The 23,138-nt window shown below is 38.2% G+C and overlaps 1 protein-coding gene across 1 annotated transcript; it reads left to right on the forward strand.

Moving 5' to 3' along the window:
- Positions 1–17,816: 17,816 nt before the first annotated feature.
- Positions 17,817–19,925, forward strand: LOC308268677 (vomeronasal type-1 receptor 4-like; the record flags this gene model as incomplete). The annotated part of the gene is given in 3 exon segments (XM_080703786.1): positions 17,817–17,927; positions 17,931–18,727; positions 19,616–19,925. Coding segments are annotated over 3 exon segments (1,218 nt in total).
- Between the last annotated feature and the right edge of the window lie 3,213 nt (positions 19,926–23,138).

Consider the following 23,138-nt stretch of genomic DNA (forward strand, 5'->3'; position numbering starts at 1 on the left):
TCAAAATGACCAATGTGGAAGCCAAGCAGAGAATCTTAAAGGCAACAAAAACAAAGGGCCAAGTGACATTCAGAGGCAAACCAATTAGAATCACTCCAGACTTCCCAAACCAAGTCATGAGAGCCAGAAGGGCTTGGAGTAACATATTCCAAACTCTGAAAGAAAACAACTTCCAGCCAAAAATTTCCTACCCAGCAAAACTTTCTATCAAATTAGATGGAAAAATAAGAAGCTTCCATGACAAACAGAAACTGAAGGAATTTATGTCTTCAAAACCAGCACTAGAGAAAATACTCAAAGAGATTAACTACAAAGAAGAAATAGGTAACACACACCAGAACCAGAGAAACAAGTGTTTCCACCCAACAGTCAACTAAGATTGGTTATCTGTGGAGATTCATTACTTATGTTAGTCTTTTACCTATCTCTAAATGGTATTGTTTGCCTTTATTGTTGTTAATTTTTAGGATTTCTAGTTGGAATATTAATATACCTTCAGATATAGCATTTGGAAATATTTTATCCCATTCTATTAGTAACTGTTAACTGTGTTTACATTGTCTTTGGATATATAATATTTTTTTTTTATTTTTTGGGAGTTTGTATACTCTTCTGTTGCCTGTGCCATTGAAATCATATCCAAGAAATCACTGCCAATTTCAGTGTTGTGAGGTTTTATGACCCAGATTTTCTTCTAAAAGTTTATAGTCTTAATATTTATATTTAGGTCTTTTATCTATTTTGAGTTAATATTTGTATATGGGATTAGGTAAGGGTCCAACTTTATTCTTTTCCATGTAATTATTATGTTTCAACAATATTTAGTTCAAAGATTATTATTTCCACCACCAAATGTTCATGGAAACCTTGTCAAAAATAACTTGACAATATAGGAATAATTTAGCTCTAGGCTTTTATTTAACTCCAATGGTTTATATATCTGCCTTTAGAATAGTACTACACTGTTTCAATTATTGTAGCTTTATATGGTTTGAAATCAGAAAATATATATCTTCTAGCTTTGTTCTTTTTCAAGATCGTCTTGGGTATCTAGAGTCCATATTCCATATTAGGATAGATTTTTTTCTGAAAAATAAATATATAAATATATGATAGTTTCACCTAAAAAAAAAAGAAAAAAATATTATCTGGTAAGAAAGAACGTAAAAAGAAATATTGAAATGTTATCTTTAAGTCATCAAAAGCTTGGTATCAGACAAATGAAACTGTTATGTGAGATTATCATTTTTAATTTTGGATAAATTGCTATAATACTAGAAGTCAACCACTAAGCCAAGCATGGGAGGGAGGGATGGGGAGAGAATGGGGTGGGGATCGGGTGGGGGCTGACTGGGTGATGTGTGCATTTATGTCTACAAAAGTTTGTATCCCACTATGATGTATGAATACAGTGCACCAATAAAAAAAAAGATAGAAAAAAAAAGAAAAAAAAAGAATGTACCACAAACAAATGCATGGTTTATAATAAAGCAAATGAATTGACCTTAAAAAAATAAATAAAATCCAAGCATCAGTTAGAAAGGTTTTTGTTTTGGAAAACTTTTCTTTGAGTTCTTGGAGTGCACAGGGAGGGATGCAGAAGACACAGAAGTCCAATGCTAAGAAATTGGAAGCCATTTGCATGACTTCGTCTGGGCTTCAGCCACACAAGGGCCTTTCTTAACACCTGATATTTTGAGAGTCCACAAGTCTGAAGAGCATCAGGATTGATGACATGGAAAACCAGGCATGGCAGCTCACATCTGTAATCCCGGTACTTGGGAGCCTGAGGCAGGAGAATGTCAAGTTTGAAGCCTGCTTCAACAACTCAGCAACTTAGTGATCCTCGGTTAAAATAAAATAAAATAAAATAAAATAGGAGGGTTTGGGATGTAGGTTGAAGGCAGACTTACCAGAGGTTCAATCTTCAGCAGCCCTTCCAAAAAAGGGGGACATGGAAGAGGCCGTGGAGCTTTTCTGTATCTCTTTCTTCAAACAACATTTCCAAGAGACTTCTTTACATTCTCTATGTAGTTGATATTCGTTCATCTTCAAGCACTAAAGAACTCCACGGCATGCACCTCTACTCTTATATCCTCCCTGTCAAACACTGAGCATCTTCATAAAAATTTTATATTCAACACTAGCTTTTGTGTCTTCATGTTTAATCAAAGTTTAGGGGAAAAAAAGAGCCTATGCCTTTAGACCCAGGATGTGCACTGGTGTATATCATATGTGATCTCATTCCACATGCAATAAAATTATGTGGCCCAGCTACAAGGGGAGATAGAAGTTGAGTTAATCTAGGCAGCCACAGGCCCAGAGAGAAGGCAAAATCCATTCCCGAAGACAATGTGCTGTGTCCACCATACTCACTTCTTTTAGATTTACTTTTGTTATTTCATTTAGTTTTTGTTTGTGAAATAAATATTTCTAAGATGGTTTTTGTGCCATTCGGTTTTTCATTTATAGAACTGTAATTTAGATTTGATCATTGACATGATATGGGAAATTTAAGACTCATAAATTTTTAGGTTTTTTATCTTTGTTTTTAATCACTTTTATCTTTGTATTTAATCATCATATATTCTCAAAGAAATTAAAGCTATGTGTTATTTCACCACACTTTTCTATCTATGACACAAGTTAGACACTCTAGTAAAATACTGAATTAAAGCATTCATGACAAATTTACAGGTTTCTTAAAGGAGAAAATCTTGATGTTATTAAAATCAAATATTTATTTTAGTGTGAATAACTCTGAATTCTATTACTGAGCATGGAATATTAAGCGAATTTAGTAATATGAAAGTATATCTTTATATGTTTTATACTCTTACCATTAGAATACTGTACTATATCTTGTGTTCTAATATTATGGTGAATTATATTAATATTTGTTATGCCAAGAATTCAACCCAGGAGCATTCTACTTATGAGCTACACTCCAAATCTATTTTACATTTTGAAACAGAGTCTCACTAAGTTATGGAAGGCCTCACTAAGTTACTGGAGATGAACACCAAACTGCAATCCTCCTGTCTCAGAATATACAGAATATATTTTCTTTTCTTTTCTTTTCTTTTTTTTTTTTTTTGCAATACTGGGTTTGGACCCCAGGGGCATCTTAATCTTCCAGCTACACCTCTAGCTCTATTTTTTATTCTTGAAACAGGGTCTCACTGAGTTACAAAGAGCCTCACTAAGAAGCCAAGGCTGTCCTCAAACCATGATCCTCTTGTTTCAGCCTCCCAAATGCTTGGATTATAAATTTGCACCACCACACCCAGTTTCAGAATATATTTTCTAATGATAAATCATCCTTGCATTCTTGCGATAAACTCAAAAGTTACAACCTCTAAATTATACTCCAAGTCCTTCTTATTTATTTGGAAACAGGATCTCATTGAGTTGCTGAGGGCCTCACCAAGTTTCTGAGATTGGCTTTGAGTTTCTTTTTCTTTTCTTTTTTTTTCATAGCACTGCATTTTATTAGGGACTTCATTAAGGTTAAATCTCTAGGAATGAAGGAGTCCTAGTTAGGGAGCACAAAAGCCCATGAAGCCTCCTCACAAATTCATTCAATTATTTATTTATTTATTTATTTATTTATTTATTCATTCATTCATTGGAACTGGGAATTGAATTTAGGGGTATTCTAACTCTGAGTTTCACCCCCTTTCTTTTCTTTCTTTTTTTTTTTACTTTTTTTGTTGTTGTTGTTGCTGATTTTTTAAAATTTATTTTTATTGGTGCATTGTAATCATACATCACATTGGAATATAAGACTTGAGAAGATATACAATCACACATCATCCAATTATCCCTCATCCAGTCCCCATCCCATTCCCTCCCCCTCCCTCGATCCCATGCTTGTTTGGTGATTAACTTTGACACATATGTGTATGTACCACCTGCTTTTTATTTTTATTTATTTATTTATTTTTTGGTGGTACTGGGGTTCCTGGAAGCCCTTCTTCCTCCGGGCTACACTCCCAGTCCTATTTTATATTTTTGAAACAGGGTCTCTTACGCCAGCACGGCTGGCTTCGAACCTGCGCGATCCTCCTGTCTCTGCCTCCCAAGCGCGGGGATTACAAGCGTGCGCCACCACGCCCGGCTACCACCTGCTTTTTAAAGAGGCTCCATCCTCCCCTATTCCATACCCTCTGATTGGTCACCTTAATTGCTTCACTATAGGGTCCGTTCTATAGCTCAACCACTTCCTGTTGCCCGTTTCCTCCTAGTTATTGCTGATTAGGGGAAGCATCTGGTTTTAATTTTCTGCGATATTTCTCTGTGCATGCTGCATTGCAAATACTGATCCCACTCTTGACAGCCCCAGTTGTGGCCTGGCTACTCGGTGGACTGATCCAGACCTCGCTGGCTGAAGCAGCGGCCTTGCCTCATGGGAGGCTCCGGTTCTGGCCTCGCTGGCCCCGACACTGGCCTAAGCCCTCAGCTGGCTCCAATCCTGGCCTTGGAGGCCCCAGCACTGGCCTTCCTCACGGCAGGCTTCGATGTTAGCCAATGGCCCCGGCATCGGCCTAACCCCTTGGCAGGCTCCGATCCAGGCCTCGGAGGCCTAGGGGTTAGGCCGGTGCTGGGGCCAGCGAGGCCGGGATTGGAGCCTGCCATGAGGCAAGGCCGGCGCTGGGGCCTCCGAGGCCAGAATCAGAGCCTGCCGTGAGGCAAGGCCGGTGCTGGGGTCTCCGAGGCCAGGATCAGAGCCTTCTGAGAGGTTAGGCCGGTGCCGGGGCCACTGGCCGGCATCGGAGCCTTCCGTGAGGCAAGGCCGCTATTGAGGCCTCTGAGGCCGGGATCGGAGCCTGCCAAGGGGTTAGGCCGGTGCTGGGGCTAGCGAGGATGGCATCGGAGCCTTCAGTGAGGCAAGGCCATTATTGAGGCCTCCGAGGCCAGGATCGGAGCCTGCCGAGGGGTTAGGCCGGTGCTGGGGCCAGCAAGGCCGGGATTGGAGCCTGCTGCGAGGCAGGGTCGGTGCTGGGGTCTCGGAGGCCGGGATCGGAGCCTGCCGAGGGGTTAGGCCAGTGCCGGGGCCAGCGGCCAGCATCAGAGCCACCCCCTTTCTTATTTATTTTTTTCTTTGAAACAGGGTCTAAGTTGCAAAGGGCCTCACTAAGTTTCTGAGGCTGGCCTAAAGCCTCTGGTCCTCCTTGTTTTAGCCTCCAAAGTAAAAGGATTACAGGCATATGACACTATACCAGGCTCCAGTCTCAAAATAATGAAATAATCTTCATCCCTAAATAATTATGTATCATAAATTAATCTAGAAAACTAAACTTTAATCAAGTCATGCCAAGTTCTAGAAAATGCAGTCTGTTACACAAATGAAGATAAAGAAATGGTTGGTTTAGAATCCTATTTAACTCCATATCTTTCCTTGTGATCTTGGTGGGGCAACTTTGTCTCAATGGCAGCAAATTATTAATGAGCAGTGAAGTTCATGGCTCAAATATTAATTGCTCAAGTATTAATGAGCGATGAAGTTCATTATTCTGTGTGGAACGGGATGATGGCTGGCTAACAAAGCTCCACTGCCAGAGTAAGGGATATCTTTCTCTCTGAGCCTGTTTTCCTGAGCTATTAAGCAATGACCTTTAAGTGAATATTAAAGGGAGTCATGGAAAGTAATACACCAAACCTTTAGCTCGTCTTTCTGACAATGACCTCAGCTACAGAAGATGCACATCCCAGATTCAGGTAAATTTTCTATACATCAATCCTGCACAATTAATAACCAGAAAACTTTAAAAGGAACAAATTACCTCTAGGTTGGTGCAGTTCCCTCCAGTTCCTATTATTCCTATATTTCTATATCAATCATGATTTCCTCTGATCCCTGTAATCTTACAATGAAACAGTCTACTCAATTATGTAGCTCCACTTATCTTTGTAGGTCCTAGCGTAGAGATTTCCTTAAAAGGTGCTAGCAATTATGTAATATCCCTTATGAAATATATATTTATGTCACTTTATACCTCAATATGATGTATAATTATAACAAACCAATAAAAGTATAGAAAAATCAAAGCAGCTCACATCCCAGAGGCACTGGAGGTCATCATAACTTCCTGTCTCAGGATGTCCCCTGAGCCCACAAAAATTCTGGCATCCAGTCCACAAAGTAGGTCCCTAAATACCAGAAGTCTTTTCTATGAAACAGTTGGGTAACAATTTGAATTGCCTTGGGCACAAATTCAAACCAGGCCAAACAAGAAAAGAAAGCAATATAATGAAGAAGATTTCAACCCAAAGTCTTTTATTGTCTGAGTAGTTCCTCTTGAGATAATAATGAAGAAGTTGGCTAAAGTCAAGTGATTCACAATCAGATCTTTGGGCATCAAACTCTTTCAGTGAATACAGACAATAAATAATGAGATAAAAGTGAGGAATTACCCAAGATTCCCAATACAGTCTGGAAGAGGAAGAAATTTCTCATTGGCACATTCTCAGGAATCATTCTCCTTTCAATTACAAAATATACTTTTATTTGTGACAATATATCCAGAGATTATCCAGATTCTAGAGAAAATAAAAGTTTGCATTACTTTTATCAAAATAGCTTAAGAAAGCTATTTTTGTTATTATTTTTTATTTTTTTATTTTTCTTTTCTTTTCTAATATTTTTGGTGGTACTGGGATTTCTGGAAGCCCTTCTACCTTAGGGCTATACTCTCAGACCTCTTTTATTTTTGGAAACAGGGTCTCTTAAGCCAGCGCGGCTGACTTCGAACCTGCGTGATCCTCCTGCCTCCACCTCCCAAGAGCGGGGATTACAAGTGTGTGCCACCACACCCGGCGTAAGAAAGCTATTTTAACAGGCATCTCTTCATCATCTGTATAAAAATTGCCCACTGATAAACATCTAGTAAAAGTTTGTTGTTTACATTGACTATATTGATATCAATCATATGGATATATAGATTAAGTGAAGTTTAATGATCAACACACTTAAATATTTTCAAGTTTAAAAAATTTACGTTAATTAATCAAGGAATGGAGTGGGAATTGGGAAAGGGCTATATGAATGACATGTGCATGTATGCCTCTACCATTTTGTACCCCATTAAGATGTATGACTACAATGCACCAGTAAAAAAGAAAAAATAATGGGAAAAATAAAATTCTTCAACAACACAGGAGAAAAACTGACATAACTGTAGACCAGCAATTAAACAATGGGTTTTTACATACATTGGAAGTGAGATGGACTTCAAAAGAGAAGTCACAGTACAACTTTCATAGGCTTATTAAGCCAAAAATTGTCTCTAAGCCTTGAGGTCAAGATAATTGCAGGAGTGGGCTTTGGAAACAGAGTGGATTAACAGAATTGAAAACATCTTCAGAGACAGTAGCTCCAGGAGTGCTCTGTTTCAGGGCTCCGTGTGTAGTAATCCTTACAGGAGCCTATGTCATATAGACTCTCAACCTGGCATGTTCCCTCCCAGGTTAAATACTGTCAGGATGACCTGTAGCACTGTGCCTTTGGGGTGTGAATGTGATCAGGACTCCCCTCACCTTCCTTCTCAAATCCTGGGCATATGTCCTAAAACTCTCCTTAGAATCAGATACAACAGAAGTTAACGATAAGCTTCTCCATTTGAATTTTTTAAAGTTATAAAGATAAATTTATTTGGTTCACAATCCTGGTGGCTGGAAAATGCAGAGAGTTTGGTGTCCATGAGAGCATGGTATTAGTTTTCTGTTACTGTGACCAGCTGCCTGATATAATGTACTTAGGGGACAGGGTTGATTTGGGCTCCAGCCTTCAAAGGCTTCAGTCCGCGGTCACTTGCCCCCTGTGTCTTTGGGCCTATTGTGACTCAGTTCACCATGGTAGGAGCGTGAGGCAGAGGAGACCTGTTCAGCTCATGTTGCCATGGAGATGAGGAAAGAGACAGTGGGGAAGGGTCCAGAGTCCCCTAATGTCCCCTTCAAGGACATGCCCCCAATTATTAGGACAAAACCCTGTGCTACTTAATCTCTCCCAGGCAGTTGTCCTTGGAGACTATTTCCCATTCTGTAACATATGCTGTACGGTGCTAAAGGTTATGCCCTCCTGTCTCAACCCTGAGAAGGCCAGGACCCTCCCATCTGGACCCTGAGAAGCCAGGGTCCTGCTCTGTGATACATCTTTTAATTAATATTTATTTTGAGGATTTCAACATATTATGAAGTGCTAAGAATAACAGTAACTGAAACTTCCAAGATACCCTCTAAGGAAATACTTTGAAAATTGTGCCTAAAGTTTTCTTCTACTAAATAACTGAAAGAAATATTTATCACAAGCCAATTTTCATATCAACTCTCACAGTGTCCAAAGGGAAACAAAAGCCACTCACTCTAATTGTGTATGCTCCATGTTCCTGAACATGCACACGTTCCAAATAAACTATAGAATATTTTGATTAAATGTGAAAATCCGTATTTTTGCTGTTGCATTATAGTCATAACTTCTTAATGGGGTACAAAATGTTAGAGGCATACATGCACACATCACTTATTTAGCCTTTCCCTAATTCTCACCCTATTCCCTCTCTCCTTCTTCCTTCTCATGCTTGGCTTACTGATTGACTTTATATTTTAATAAAAACCTTTATCCCATTTAATTAAGATATTTTAAAAGTAGGTATGTAATATGCATTTTTTTGCATATGATTTTAAGACAATGAACTTTTAATCAAGTAAAGGTAGAAAGAAGGGAGAAAAAGGAGGAGGATTCAGCCTTTAGAAGGGATAAATCAATGAAAAGTGGTAGCCAGTGAAATGAGCTGTATGTGCACAGGGTTGGGTGGGAGGACATAGTCCATTCTACACCTGACAGGAACTAGCCCCCATGCCTTTGGGAAAGCCTATTCAGAGTCTCTCTTTAAAACCTAGCAAAACCTTCCCAGTTTTGTCTCAATTCTGAATACTCATGCCTTAGTGTGAAAGAAAAAGGTGGTCACCTGTTATTCCATGTTGTGAGTTCTACTGTGAGAGGTCTAGTCTGCATTGTTATAGGGTTAAGACACTGAGCCTTGACATAGTTTTAGGATTCCCTGGTCTCTCCCACAAGTCTCATTTTCAAAGAAACTCGTTTTTATGACAGTATTTACATGGGGGATGAAGGATAATTTTTAGTTACCTGTGCCCCACTTACCTGTCAGTAAATGATATGGGAAATGTATGTAGCCTGAAAGGAAGAGCCTTTGGCCATTTGTGTGAATAAAACCCTCATCTTTCATTTAGTTCACCATTAGAACATTTTCTTAGCCTACACGCTGGCTTAAGAGACCCTGTTTCCAAATAAAAAGTATAAAATAGGTCTGGGAGTGTGGCCCAGAGGTAGAAGGGTTTTCAGAAACCCCAGTACCACCAAAAAAAAAAAAAAAAAAAAAAAAAAGAAAAGAAAATTACTAGCTATATTTCTTAGGCTGTCCTTGAATCTGTTGGTACTGGGAATGGAACCCAGGGGCATTCTACCTATGAATTACACCCCCAGCCCTATTTTTTATTCTTTATATTGAAACAGGGTCTCACTGAGTTACAAAGGGCCTTGTTACGTAGCTCAGGCTGTCCACCAACCAAGATCCTCTTGTCTCAGCCTCCCAAGTGCTGGCATCACAAGGGTGTGCCACCACGTCTGGCTCTACAATTCTAGCATTTTGTATTCAAACTTCTCATAACGTGTTTCTCTAGTGTAAGAAAATTACACTGTACAATTAAATTTGTATTATGACAAATAACCGTCCCTTAATTTCAATATTAGGCTGAATTGTTACAAATAAATATCCTTAGTTTATAACATTCACAATTCTAAAGAATGCAGACATATGCTGCAACTTAAAGCAGTACTCTATGCTCTGAAAGAAGACTTTAAAACTGGATAATAGACAGGCTTGGTGGCGCACGCTTGTAATCCCCGCCCTTGGGAGGCGGAGACAGGAGGATTGCGCAGGTTCGAAGCCAGCCGTGCTGGCTTAAGAGACACTGTTTCCAAATAAAAATATAACAAAAAATAGGTCTGGGAGTGTAGCCCGGAGGTAGAAGGGCTTCTAGGAACCCCAGTACCACCGAAAGAAAAACAAACAAAACAAAACTGGATAATAAATGCGTTTGAACATCTAATATAAACTAATACTAAAACAAAATTATTTAATTTTTAGTTGTAAAAACAGCTAACAAGTTGGCATTATAGATTTAACCAGGATATGGATAAATGAAAGTCCCCAGAACTTGCTGTTGTTGAGAATCTAAATAGTTGTAATTGTATGAGAAAATTGCTCACCACCATATTTAGAAAGGCATACCTAACACCCAATAATTCTATTCTTAAGTCTTCTCCTTCCAGTAATGTGATATGTACTCCAAGATACATTGAGAAGAAACCCCAGAACAGCCTTATTCATAATAGCTCTGAATAGGAGGCCACCCATTAACTCTCCATGTAATTTATTTATTTGCCTGTAGTGGAGTTCTCTACAGCTCAAGAGTAAATAATGTCAGCCACACAAAGCATTAGTGAGTTTTTAGAGAATGTTGCTTAAAGAAAGGGAGACAAAATCGAACTTATAGACTCTCCCAGAATGTCAGGTGTTTGTAAAGATACTTGGTTTGACCCAAACCCAGACAGAGCCAGGCACCTTGCTTCCTATTTCCTAGCACTGGATTTGTGTCTTCTGAGCCCCTTCCCCCAACCCATGTTATCCATGTTATACTGAGCACATTGAGGGCTCAAGAAAAGTTTACCTTTCAAACCCTCATAATTGCTCCATTAGATTTGTTCATGTAATTTGTAATTGTTTACTTACAAGTAATAGGGAAAAGGTAATTATAAGTTACTACTGCTCTCCCATGTATATGCTATCACAGAATAGAGTTGATTTGAAAACCTGAAGTCTTATGGGAGAGAAGACCAGGGAATAGGAAACCTATAAGTCATAGCCCAGCGTCATATACCAATCATAGAACAGATTCAACTTCTCACAGTAACACTCAAGGCATGGAATTACAGGGCATACAGGTGAGCACCTTCTTTCACAGCAAAGCTGGGTAATCAGACACTGATGGGGAGGGGAATGTGACTTTGTTTCTGGGTTTAGAAGAAAAGAACGGAACAGACTTTTACAGGAAATGTGGGCTTTTCCCTGTTAGGTTCAGAATGCACTGTGCTGGCCTTGCCCATCCTGTTCAAATGTGATCCTCCCACTGGTTCTCACTTCATAAGGGCTGTTCAGTTGCTAGTCTACAGTTAGGTCAGTTTTCCTCCTGTATTGTTGAGAATAGTGTCTATGCCTGTTCTTTCAGAATGTTGAATTTCTCTAGTCTCAATTTCGTGGTTTTTTTTATAGCTTCCCTTTTCCTTCCTCTATTATATAAATTGCTTGTTATCTACAATTTGATGAAATAATTGACTTCAATATGATTTTATAGAAAATATGATTAAATATGCTTTTCATGTTAAAAACCACATTCATAACTCTAGTTGTTTCTCATTTTTCATAACTATATCACATTTTTAAGGTGACTGTGCTCCGACATGGTTCATATTCTCTCTTTTCTTCCTCTCTATGTTTGTGTGCTGGGTTCCTGTTTTTAGCTTTATAGCTTTATACTCTGTATTTGTTTATTGTCATCCTAACCTCTGTTCAAATCTAATCAGAAGAAATGTACTTAATAAGTGTGTGGGTTTTTGTTTTTTTTTTTTTTTTTTTTTTTTGCTGGTAATGGGGATGGGACCCAGGGGCCTTCTACCTCCCGGCTACACTCCCAGACCTTTTTTTTTTCTTTTAACAATATTTTTATTGAACATAAATAGTATACATTTAAACTATATTTGATGCCCTCTCCCCCCCTGCCCCCGTTTTTCCTTCCCCCCTCCCACCAATGGTTGTCCAGGTTAACCATGTCTTATTCATAATTTTACACATGTTCAGATGTAGACCCTCATTAATCGAGATCAGCCTTCCTCCTCTCCTATCTTTCCAATCAACCTTTGCTGGTATTTCCCCTCCATTATCAGGAGTCCCACTGGTATCCTTTGTGTTTCCTAGTTTGGGCATATTAGAGGAAACATATGTACCTTCTCCTTCTGTGCTTGGCTGATCTCACTTAGCATAATGTTCTCCAGGGCTTTCCATCTTCTTGCAAATGATATAATTTTGTTCTTCTTTATGGCTGAATAGAATTCCATTGTGTGTATTTCCCACAGTTTTGCTATCCATTCATCTGTTGATGGTGATCTGGGTTGGTTCCATATTTTGGCTATTACAAATTGTGCTGCTATGAACATAGGTATGCATATGTTGCTGTACTTCTCTGAATTCAACCCCTTTGGAAAGATACCCAGGAGTGGTATAGCTGGATCATATGGTGGATCTATTCCCACCTTTCTTAGGAATCTCCACACAGATCTCCATAGTGGTTGAACTAGTTTGCATTCCCACCAACAGTGTAAAAGAGTTCCTCTTTCCCCACATCCTCGCCAGCATTTGTTGTTGTGTGATTTCTTTATGCTTGCCACTCTGACTGGGGTTAGATGGAATCTCAGTGTAGTTTTGATTTGCATCTCCCTGATGGCCAGTGATGAAGAACATCTTTTCATGTATCAGCCCTTTGTATCTCTTCTTTTGTGAAGTGTATATTTAGTTCATTTGACCATTTCCCAGACCTATTTTATATTTTATTTGGAAACAGGTTCTTGCTACATTGCTGAGAGCCTCACTATGTAGCTGAGGCTGGCTCTGAACCTGTGCGATCCTCCTGTTTCAGCCTCCCAAGTGCAGAGATTACAAGCATGCACCACCACACCTGGCTCATGATTGTGTGATTTTGTACTAAACCTTCAAAGCTGGAAAACATGAAGGTGGTGAGTCATCTGGGGTGGATTCCCAGACTTGGAATTTTCTTCATGTGACTTTAGCACAAAGCCCTGGAACTTAGATTCATATTTATTCTCTCTCTCTCTCTCTCTCTCTCTCTCTCTCTCTCTCTCTCTCTCTCTCTCTCTCTCTCCCTCCCTCCCTCCCTCCCTCCCTCTCTTTCTCATTATGTAGTTGGCTCCTGGCAATATTGGATATATTTTTATGTTCTAATTTTTAAATAATTCAATTATAGACTGTATGCCAGTCTTTTATATGTTCTCTCTGTAGTGAAAAGTTTTTATGTGTCTTTATTTTTCAGAGCCACAGTATAGCACATAGCAGCAGATAATGTTAGATAAGACAGTATGTGTGGGGGGGTCTCAATTCAGACCAACACCTTTGTCTCACGATTATGCAGAATATGGTTATTGCTGCTCTAAGGAAACATGACATACTTAGAAACTTGGTATTGTGTCTCTGTGACTGATAAAGTAAGAGCTAGACAAGACTCAAACATCTTTCCTCTCTCTTAATTCAAGAAAATAAAAATTTAAAGGCCGAGCTATCTCTGACATGGTGGTATAAGCAATTTCATCAGTTTCCTTTTTCATGCTTTTATTTGGTGCATTGTAATTACGCATCATACTGGGGTATAAAGAGATAGAAACACACATCACACAACTGTTGGAACACTTCCTTCTGGGTCCCACTATCCTCTATTCTCCACCCCATACATAACTTTGAGATTGGAATTCAATTTTGTATACACATACAGCCTTATTTCAACTGTTAAACTCTTTACATCTCATTTCTTCCTCCTACCTCTCTTAAGCCCCTTCTATCACTCCATTGGAGTCTCTGCTTCTTTTCTCCCTGATATTACACTTATTTCTGAATTCCTATCTAACATCCACATATAAGAGTAAACATACAACTATCTTGTTTAGTGTAATATTCTTGCATTATATCCATTTTCCTGCAATGGACATGATTTTGTTCTTTATAGCTGAAAAAATTCTATTGTATGTATATTCCACAAATTTACGATCCATTCTTCCCTTGAGGGACACCAAGCCTGGTTCCATAATTTGCTACTATGAATTGTGATGCTATTAACGTGGGTATGCATGTATCACTATAATATTTTGACTTCAGTTCCCTTTGGAAAGATGCCCAGGAGTGGTTTTACTGGGCCATATGGTGGTTCTACTCTCAATCATTTGAGAAACTTCCACATTGATCTCCATATTGTACTAGTTTGCAGTCCTAACAATGTATGAGTTCCTATGTACCCACATACTCACCAGCATTTATTATTGTCTGTTTTTCTGATGATTTCCTTCCTAAGTGGAGTTGGAAGAAATCTCAATGTAGTTATGATTTACATTTCCCTGACCGCTAATGTTGCTGAACATTTTTCATATATTTGTTGGCCATTTGTTTTTCTTCTTTTGCGAAGTGTCTATTTAGTTCAGTTGCCAATTTTTTTATTAGGTTATTTACTTTTTAGTGTTAAGTTTGTTTAAGCTCTTTGTATATTTTAGATATTAATCCCTTATCAGAGGGGTAGATGGCAAAGATCTTTTCTCACTATGTAGGCTCTATCTCTGCAGACTCTTGATGGTTTTCTTTTCTGCTCAGTCTTTATGACTTAATGTTATACATTTATTAATTCTCATTTGAATTTCCTAAGCTTAGGGGGTCCTACTGAGAAAGTTTCTCCCAGAATCTATATGTTGAAAGATTAGTTCTATGCTTTCTTCTAGTAGTTTTAAAGTTTCTGGTATAATTGCTATGTCTTTGATCCATCTTGAGTTGACTCCTGTGTAGGGTGAAAGGTTGGGCTTTTATTCCATTGGTCAGCGTATGGATAACCAGTTTTCCTAACACTCTTTTTTGAAAAGGTTGTTTGTCTCCATGTTTTGGGCACCTTTATTTTATTTTATTTTATTTTATTTTTTAATTTTATTTTTGGTGGTACTGGGGTACCTAGAAACCCTTCTACCTCCGGGTTACACTCCCAGACCTATTTTTATATTTTTTTTAATTTGGAAACAGGGTCTCTTAAGCCAGTGCAGCTGACTTCGAACCTGCACAATCATCCTGTCTCCACCTCCCAAGCGGGGATTACAAGCGTGCACCACCATGCCCAGTGCCACCTTTATTTTAAAAAAATCAACTGGTTATATTTTTCCTCAGTCCTATTTTTTATTTGTTATTTTGAAACAGGGTTTCACTGAGTTGCAAAGGGTCTCACTATGTATCTGAGGCTGTCCTCAAACTGCAATCCTTCTGTCTCAGCCTCCCAGATGCTGGGATAACAAGCATGAGCCACCACACCTGGATCAACTGGTTATAAACATGAGGCTTTGTTTATGAGTCTTCTATTGGGTTCCATTGGTCTAGGTGTTTGTTTTGAGGCCAATACTATTTTCTTTTTATTATTATTTCTTTGTGGTATAACTTAAGATGAGGTTTTATGAAGCCTCTGGCATGATTCTTATTACTCTGGCTATTCTGGGTCATTTGTTTTTTGATATTAATTTTATGAACAGATTTCTCTAATCTGTGAGGAATGTCATTGGTATTCCTCAAAATTCTTCCAAATTTGAAACATATCCTATCTTGTTTTTTTCTGATTTTCTGTTTTACTTTTCTCTCATATGTCTTATCTTGTCTCTTGATATAACTTTACTTTTTCCATATCTCTTTAGAAAAGTTTGTTTATGAGGAAATATTGAGTTATAGCTTTGTGTCTGAGTAGGTAGATTAAAGGAAGGAGTGGAATGGATTATCGATACTGGTTATCTGTTTCTTCAAGAATGGTGAAAGTATAAGGTGATTATCATAATAAGAAATAATGGAGCCGGGCATGGTGGCACACGTTTGTAATCCCAGCGTTTGGGAGGCTGAGACAGGAGGATCCCACAGGTTCAAAGCCAGCCTCAGCTACCTAGTGAGGCTCTCAGCAACTTAGTGAGACCCTGTTTCCAAATAAAGTATAAAATAGGTCTGGGAGTATAGCCCGGAGGTAGAAAGGCCCTGGGTTCTACCCCCAGTATCACAAAAAAAGAAGAAGAAAAAGAATTGATGAAAACCTGAGGACTAAAAGCAAAAGTTTGTAGTTGTTCCCCTAACCACCCCATAAAAACTCTGACATATTGGGAAAATGACATGAATTCATGATAATTAAAGTGATCTGAGAAAAGACAGATATTTAGCTTCATTTGATTGCTCTTTTTTACTAAAAACCTTCCCCCAAAATTTCTCATCTGCAAGACATAAAGATGTCACCTGTCATTGTAGAGTTGTCCCTCCACTTCTGAAAAATACTTGTGAATATGTTATTCTTTCTAACACTACTGCTACTGTCATGGTCTGGAGTTTCAAAATAGCTTTCACACAGCAGTCTCCTATCAGGCAGTGCTCTCACTAAGTGAACCTCAAACCACAAAACCTTTCTAAATAACACTTTGCTCTAATACTTTTTCTAACTTTTTCCTAAAGACAGAAGTACAAGTTCATCTACAACTGTCACCTTTGTGCCTGAGCCTGTGCCATTACTATCTGGCCACCATCATTGTAGCTCTATATTTACATAACAGTTTTCATAAATGTTTTAGTTTTTTTTACATCCACCAGCATTTTTTTATTTTCTGGTTTTCTTTATGTTGTTTATTTTGGTGAAGATCCCACCTATTGGTGATATCTCATTGTGATTTTGATTTACTTTTGCCTAATGACTGCTCATGTTGAGCCCCTCTCCATACAGTCCTTACAAACTTGTTTCTTTTCATGAGAAAATATATTCAAGTCTTGTGCCTGTTTCTTAATTTGGTAATTTTTTCAAGCTGTAGTTGTTCTTTACCTGTTCTGAATATTAACTTCTTATCTGGAATATAATTTACAAATATTGTCTCCAATTTGTAAGTTTTTAATTTTCATTTGTATGAATTTCAGAAGGAATGGAATATTTTTATAATTACCTATAGTGATTAGCTAGAACTTTATTTAATATACTGAATTACTAAGAATACATAGACTTGTGGATATAATGAAATTTAGCAACTGATAACATGGTGTGAATTTATTTATTTAATCATTTTTCATTGTGAATAGTACCTTTTGTCCAGTGGACTGCATGCTTTTATTTGTATTCATCTGATTAAAATTAAGTTTAAATTAATATGCTAAAATTATATTGCAATAATTCCATACCTATTGTACATGTGTGGGAAGTATATTAATGTTTTACATTAATAATGATTCAATTATTTGACCTTAACAATTGCATAACCAGACTTGAAAAATAATTCTATTTTTCAATGTACAAACTTTTGCTTTATTGTTAATTTCCTTTCCTTTTGACTACAGGATAACAATTTTGCATAACTGCAATTTTGATAACCACAGTACTCCTTTTTTCTGATTTTAAAGAAGATTAGTGCCCTGGTTCGGTGTCTTGGTTTGGAACAATTCTTGCATCTTAAAATATTTTGATAGAGGGTTATTCTTTTCAAAAAAGAAACTATTAAAAAGCCACAACAATCAAGAAGACAATAAATATATGACAATAACCTTATAATTAATGGAGAGAAATTTTAGAACTTGAGAATATAAATACATCAATCATGAAACTTTATTAAGGGCTGGGGTGCAGCTCAGTGGTGGACTGTTTGTCTATCATGTGTGAGTCACTGAGTTTTATCTCAGCACCAAAAGAAAAAAAAGCCTCCATTAAGTATATATGTATATCTCAACATATAATATCTATTAATATAACCTACAAAGTTTTAGAAGATATTCATCAGTGGGCAAGATATATGAAGATAATGAAGAGATGAGCATTTGCTTTAAGCAACTTGAATAAAATACACACTTGTTAAACTTTTCTTTGGGGTCTGGGTCTGTTGATCCTAATAAATTTATTTATTTTTATAAAGAAGGATAATGATTCCTGAGAACTTGGCAGTGGGGATGTTCTTCTTCTTCCAGACTACAGTTGGAATCCTGGGCAATTCTTCACTTATATTTCATTATTTGTTGATTGCATTGACTGGATAGCGTTTGATGCCAAAAGACCTGATTGTAAAGCACTTGACGTTAGCCAACTCCTTGGCTATTATCTCTAGAGGAATTCCACAGACAACGATGGAGTTTGGATTGCAATATTTCCTGGATGATGTTGGATGTAAACTTGTCGTGTATATTTATCGAGTGGCCAGAGGGACTTCCCTGTATTCCACATGTCTGCTGAGCTGTTTCCAAGCAATCACAATCAGTCCCAGCAACATCAGATGGATTAAGCTTAAACACAAAGCCTCCAACTATGTTGGTCCCTCCTGCTTAATCAGCTGGCTTGTGCATCTGCTTCTAAACAGCAGAATTATCACAAAAGTTACTGGCCCTCTTACCAGCAGAAATGAAACTAGTAGATTTAATTTTGGGTTCTGCTCAGGGTCTGTTTCCGGCACAGTTGCAACTCCCCTATATATGCTCATGCTCTGCTTCACGGATGTTCTGTGTTTGACTCTCATGGCCTGGGCAATTGGCTCCATAGTGAGTATCCTTCTCAAGCACAAGAGGCAAGTAGAGTATCTTCACAGTGCTCACCATTCCCCTGGAGAATCCCCTGAGGCCAGAGCCACCCAGACCATCCTGACCCTAGTGTGCACCTTTGTCTCCATCTACTTACTCTCCTCTATCTTTGTACTGTATTCTGCACTCTTTGATAGCCCTGGGCAATGGCTAATAAACATATTTACATTTCTAGAAACATGTTTTCCCACATTTTGCCCCTTTGTTCTCATCAGTAATAAGAAGTATGGCTCCAGGCACTATTTTTCCTACTGGGGGAAAAGGTAATTTTTTCTGATGATGTCACAAGTTCTCATCAGTAATAAGAAGTATGGCTCCAGGCACTATTTTTCCTACTGGGGGAAAAGGTAATTTTTTCTGATGATGTCACAAGTTCTGGTGGTTTATGGTTTCTGCTAAGCTCGTGTGTTCCTTCATCTATTATTCATCAACTCGTGCCAAGCTAAGTAAGGCTCATTTAAGGCAAGACATTATTCACTAATTCAGTGGAGTCATATGGTGGACACAGTCATTCAAGCCATAGGAAGGGCTACAACATTTTCCAATGATATTAAGACTTCCTTTTGTCTTCATTTTAAAAGCTCTGAACATAGGAAGCACCATTTACTGAATACTTTTTGTACTACAGCTGACCAATCAGAAATTATGATAGAGAATTTTCTGCTTACACAGCCTTGATCCTAGCCTGGATACTTCAATTCAGTGAGTGAAATGAAGGCAGAAAAAAATCCCCAAAGATCTAAAAATGTAAGCAACTTGAAAGAAACAAGAGGGCAGGAATTACTCCAATCCAATATAAAATGACCATTTAAGGAAATCTATCACAGCATCTTTCATGGAGAATTCCTATGATTAATGAGCAGTTATAGCCTCTACAGACTTTAACCATACATCCATACAAATTATTATATGTTAAAATACTGGTGCCGGCGTAGTGGTGCACGCTTGTAATCCCCGCACTTGGGAAGTGGAGACAGGAGGATCGTGCAGGTTCGAAGCCAGCCACGCTGGCTTAAGAGACCCTGTTTCCAAATAAAAATAGGTCTGGGAGTGTAGCCCAGAGGTAGAGGGCTTCCAGGAAACCCAGTACCACCAAAAACAAAACAAAACAAACAAACAACAAAAAAAAACTGGTGAGCGTTCTGGCATAGAGGTGGTGTGAAACAGATCTTGGCCTGCTCCTGGGAGCCCTCTGGGCCCTGTGACCCAGGCTGGCTGGAAAGCTGGAGAGCTGAATACTGGAGCAACCTCCTCTACAGACCCCGGAACCCTCGTTGCACTGCCTACAGGTCCTGCCAGCTAGCAAAACGCCAGCAAACGTCTCATCTTAACCCATCTGTGACCTGTCAGAGCCCCGACCCACCCTGCAGACTGCTGGGTTGGGTCCCAACCCTGTCGGGCCCAGGAGACCCGGTGGCCGAGGACATGGCACCTTTGGGTGGCAGCGGGCTTGGTGTGTGAGAAGGATGGCAACATTTGATAAAGTAGTTAGAAAATAACATCTTGTAAGTGCCCTTTTATTTAAAAAAAATCAGAAATGTTTTCTGGAAGTGACTTTTAAAAATAGAGTTGTTAGCTCACCACTAGGAGCCACACTCATCCAACGTTTGCTCAGTGGCTCAATGGGTCAGAGGACATGAAGCAGAAGACCGAGAGGAGGAAGAGATGAAGGTCCTATGCCAGACTGTTTTAAGTGTAAAAGACGTTTATTGTAATATAATCGTTGTTTTGTATGTGCATTTTCTTATATATGTATATATATGTATATATGTGTACTTTTTTAAACTATCTAGTTTTTCTAGATGTTCAGAAGTGCCTAATGTTAAAAGTAAAAATAATAACATATAACACATTTTGTAATTTTTTTGGTTAAAATTCATATTAAATGTTATTTTGGAGAGAAATAGCCAAACTTCCTCCTGAGTAGTGTGTGCAGTATGTGTACTGGTTCAGTGATTTGGAAAAGGTTGGAGGGAAGCAATTGCAAAAGGTAATGTGCTAGTGTGTTTACATTGGGCATTTTTAGACACCATCTCTTCTGAAAAAACCTCAATCCAAGAAAAAAGAAAAACTTTAGCCAGGTGTGGTAGTGCACAATTGTAATCCTAGTACTTGGGAGGCTGAGACAGGAAGGATCACAGATTCTTTGAAAGCCTCAGCAATTTAGTGACTTAGGCCCTCTGCAACTTAGTGAGACCCTGTTTTAAAATAAAGAATAAAATGGGGCTAGGGTGCAGCTTAAAAATAGAATGTTTGTTTGCCCCTGGGTTCCATCCTCATACAAGAAAGAAAGAAGGAAAGAAAGAAAGAAAGAAAGAAAGAAAGAAAGAAAGAAAGAAAGAGAAAGAGAGAAAGGAAGGAAGGGAGAGAAAGAGAAAGAAAAAGAAAGAAAGAAAGAAAGAAAGAAAGAAAGAAAGAAAGAAAGAAAGAAAAAAGAAAGGAAGGAAGGAAGGAAGAAAGAAAGAAAGAAAGAAAGAAAGAAAGAAAGAAAGAAAGAAAGAAAGAAGGAAAGAAGGAAAGAAGGAAAGAAAGAAAGACCTGGCAAAGGACTATCATCCAAAGTCACAACATTCAGCTCTTTTCCAACAGGAAAATTTTACTCACTCTATTAAACAATTCTTAGGGTTCGCCTCTGTTTTCTTTCTTTCTTTTCCTTTCCTTTTAGTTGTGTGTGTGTTTCCTTTTTTTTCTCATTTGCTTCCTTGCTTGTTTGATTTCCAGTGCACCTGCCTGCTCATACCTTGTTCTTTTTCCATTTCTTGTCTCTATATCTATATATTCTATATTATTTACAAGAATTTTTCTTTACTTTCAGTATCTTTATTTTTATTACCTTTTCCTTCCTTAAACTTTTATTATACTTGATTATATTTTCGACCTTACCTTATTTTCACATCTTTCATTCTGTTCCCTTCCTCTTCATTCATTCACCATTTTTATGGCACAATTTGCCTTTGTATATACCAGCTGACTTCTCTGAACCTCTGCTACTAAGGCTAGACCCGATGGGTGAACCAACAAGAAGACCTGCAGACAATAAGGTCAGGCCAATCTTGGCCAACAGGCAAGGCCACCCATCACCTTACACACTCAGCACTTGACAATAGGCTGATCACATCCATGCCTAGGGACATTTTTTTCCTGGGCTTGAAAGACACATAAAGTCATATGGAAGAGCAAAGGAAGAATGAAGAATGCCTCTGAAATGACAAACTGGCTAGCAGCTGCAACCAAGCCAAATATCAGAAGCCCTGTATAGGTCAGAGGCATCATGATGACTCCAGAAAAGCTTTCATTCTTCAAAAATTTTATACATTTATTTCAGTGCATACCTTAAAAATAGCAGGACTTCCACAATATCATGAGTAGTTCACAAAACTTAACAGTAATTTACACTATTAAAATTATGTAATAATTTGCAAACAGTTATGGTTAAATGTCGGGGTCCAGCCCTGGCAAGAGTCGAGGTTCGTGTGTTGGTGAGAGAAGAGTCGAGGTCATGAGAGAGAAGACGGGGACACATGAGACCAAATGACAGCTTCTCAAACTTTATTCTAATGGACACTTCTCCAGCTTTTCTCTTACTTCTCTCCTTTCAGGATTTGTTACTATCTTTATAGTCATGCAAACAGGGACTTCAAGGACAGAAAAAGTCTTTAATAGACTTCAGGGCAGGGTGCCAGACATTTAAATAATAATAGAAAGTATGCTTTGTCTCATCACAAGGCCAGCTTGAACTTAATCTTTGGTCCAAACATTATCCTTGGGGGAAAAAAATCTTTGCTGCCTGAGTCTCTCACAAACCGCTGCCCATCAATTTTAGTTATAATGCTTATACATAAAATTCCAATTGTACATGTTAATCCAAATAATCCTAAAATAATTTTTTGAAGAAGGAAATGCTAGACATACTTCATGGGGGATCTACGCCTTTGTGAGTCCCCTGACTGAGCTTTCTCAAGATTGGCATGAGCTGCTGTAGCAGTTAAAGTCTTTGTTCTATCAAACATTGCCCATGTTTGTATAGTAAATTATTTATTATTATTTATTTTTATTTTTACATTTTTTATTGGTAAATTATAATCATATATCTTAGTGGAATACAAGATGGTATAGGTATACATGCACACATTACCCAATTAGCTCTTACCCAATTCCTGCCCCATTTCTTCCTTCCTCCCTCCTCCTGTTTGGCTTAGTGATTGACTTTAATATGTTTGTTAATGTACATCATGTACATTAGGAAATTTCCCTCTTCCCCCCTCCCATCCTCCTCAGTTAGGTCTCCTTATGTACTCATCTATAGTATCTTCTTCTTTGTTTAGAGTTCCTCTTATGACCCTTTTTCTCCCTAGCTTTAACATATTAAGGAGAGCATCTGATTTCTTATTTTTTGTGACTGATTAATCTCACTTAGCATAATGTTCTTCAGTTCCATCCATTTCCCTGTAAATGATGTAACTGTGTTTTTCTTTATGACTGAGTAAAATTCCATTGTGTACATATCCCATAGTTTTATAACCCATTCATCTGTTGATGGACATCTTGGGTGGTTCCATAGTTTGGCAATTGTGAATTGTGCAGCTAAACATAGATATGCTTGCATTAGTTTGGTAGTTTGGTTTCCATTCTTTTGGGTAGGTACCCAGAAGTGGTATTGCTGGATCATATGGT

Source organism: Muscardinus avellanarius, assembly GCF_963383645.1.
Source record: "Muscardinus avellanarius genome assembly, chromosome: 10".
Taxonomy (NCBI): domain Eukaryota; kingdom Metazoa; phylum Chordata; class Mammalia; order Rodentia; family Gliridae; genus Muscardinus; species Muscardinus avellanarius.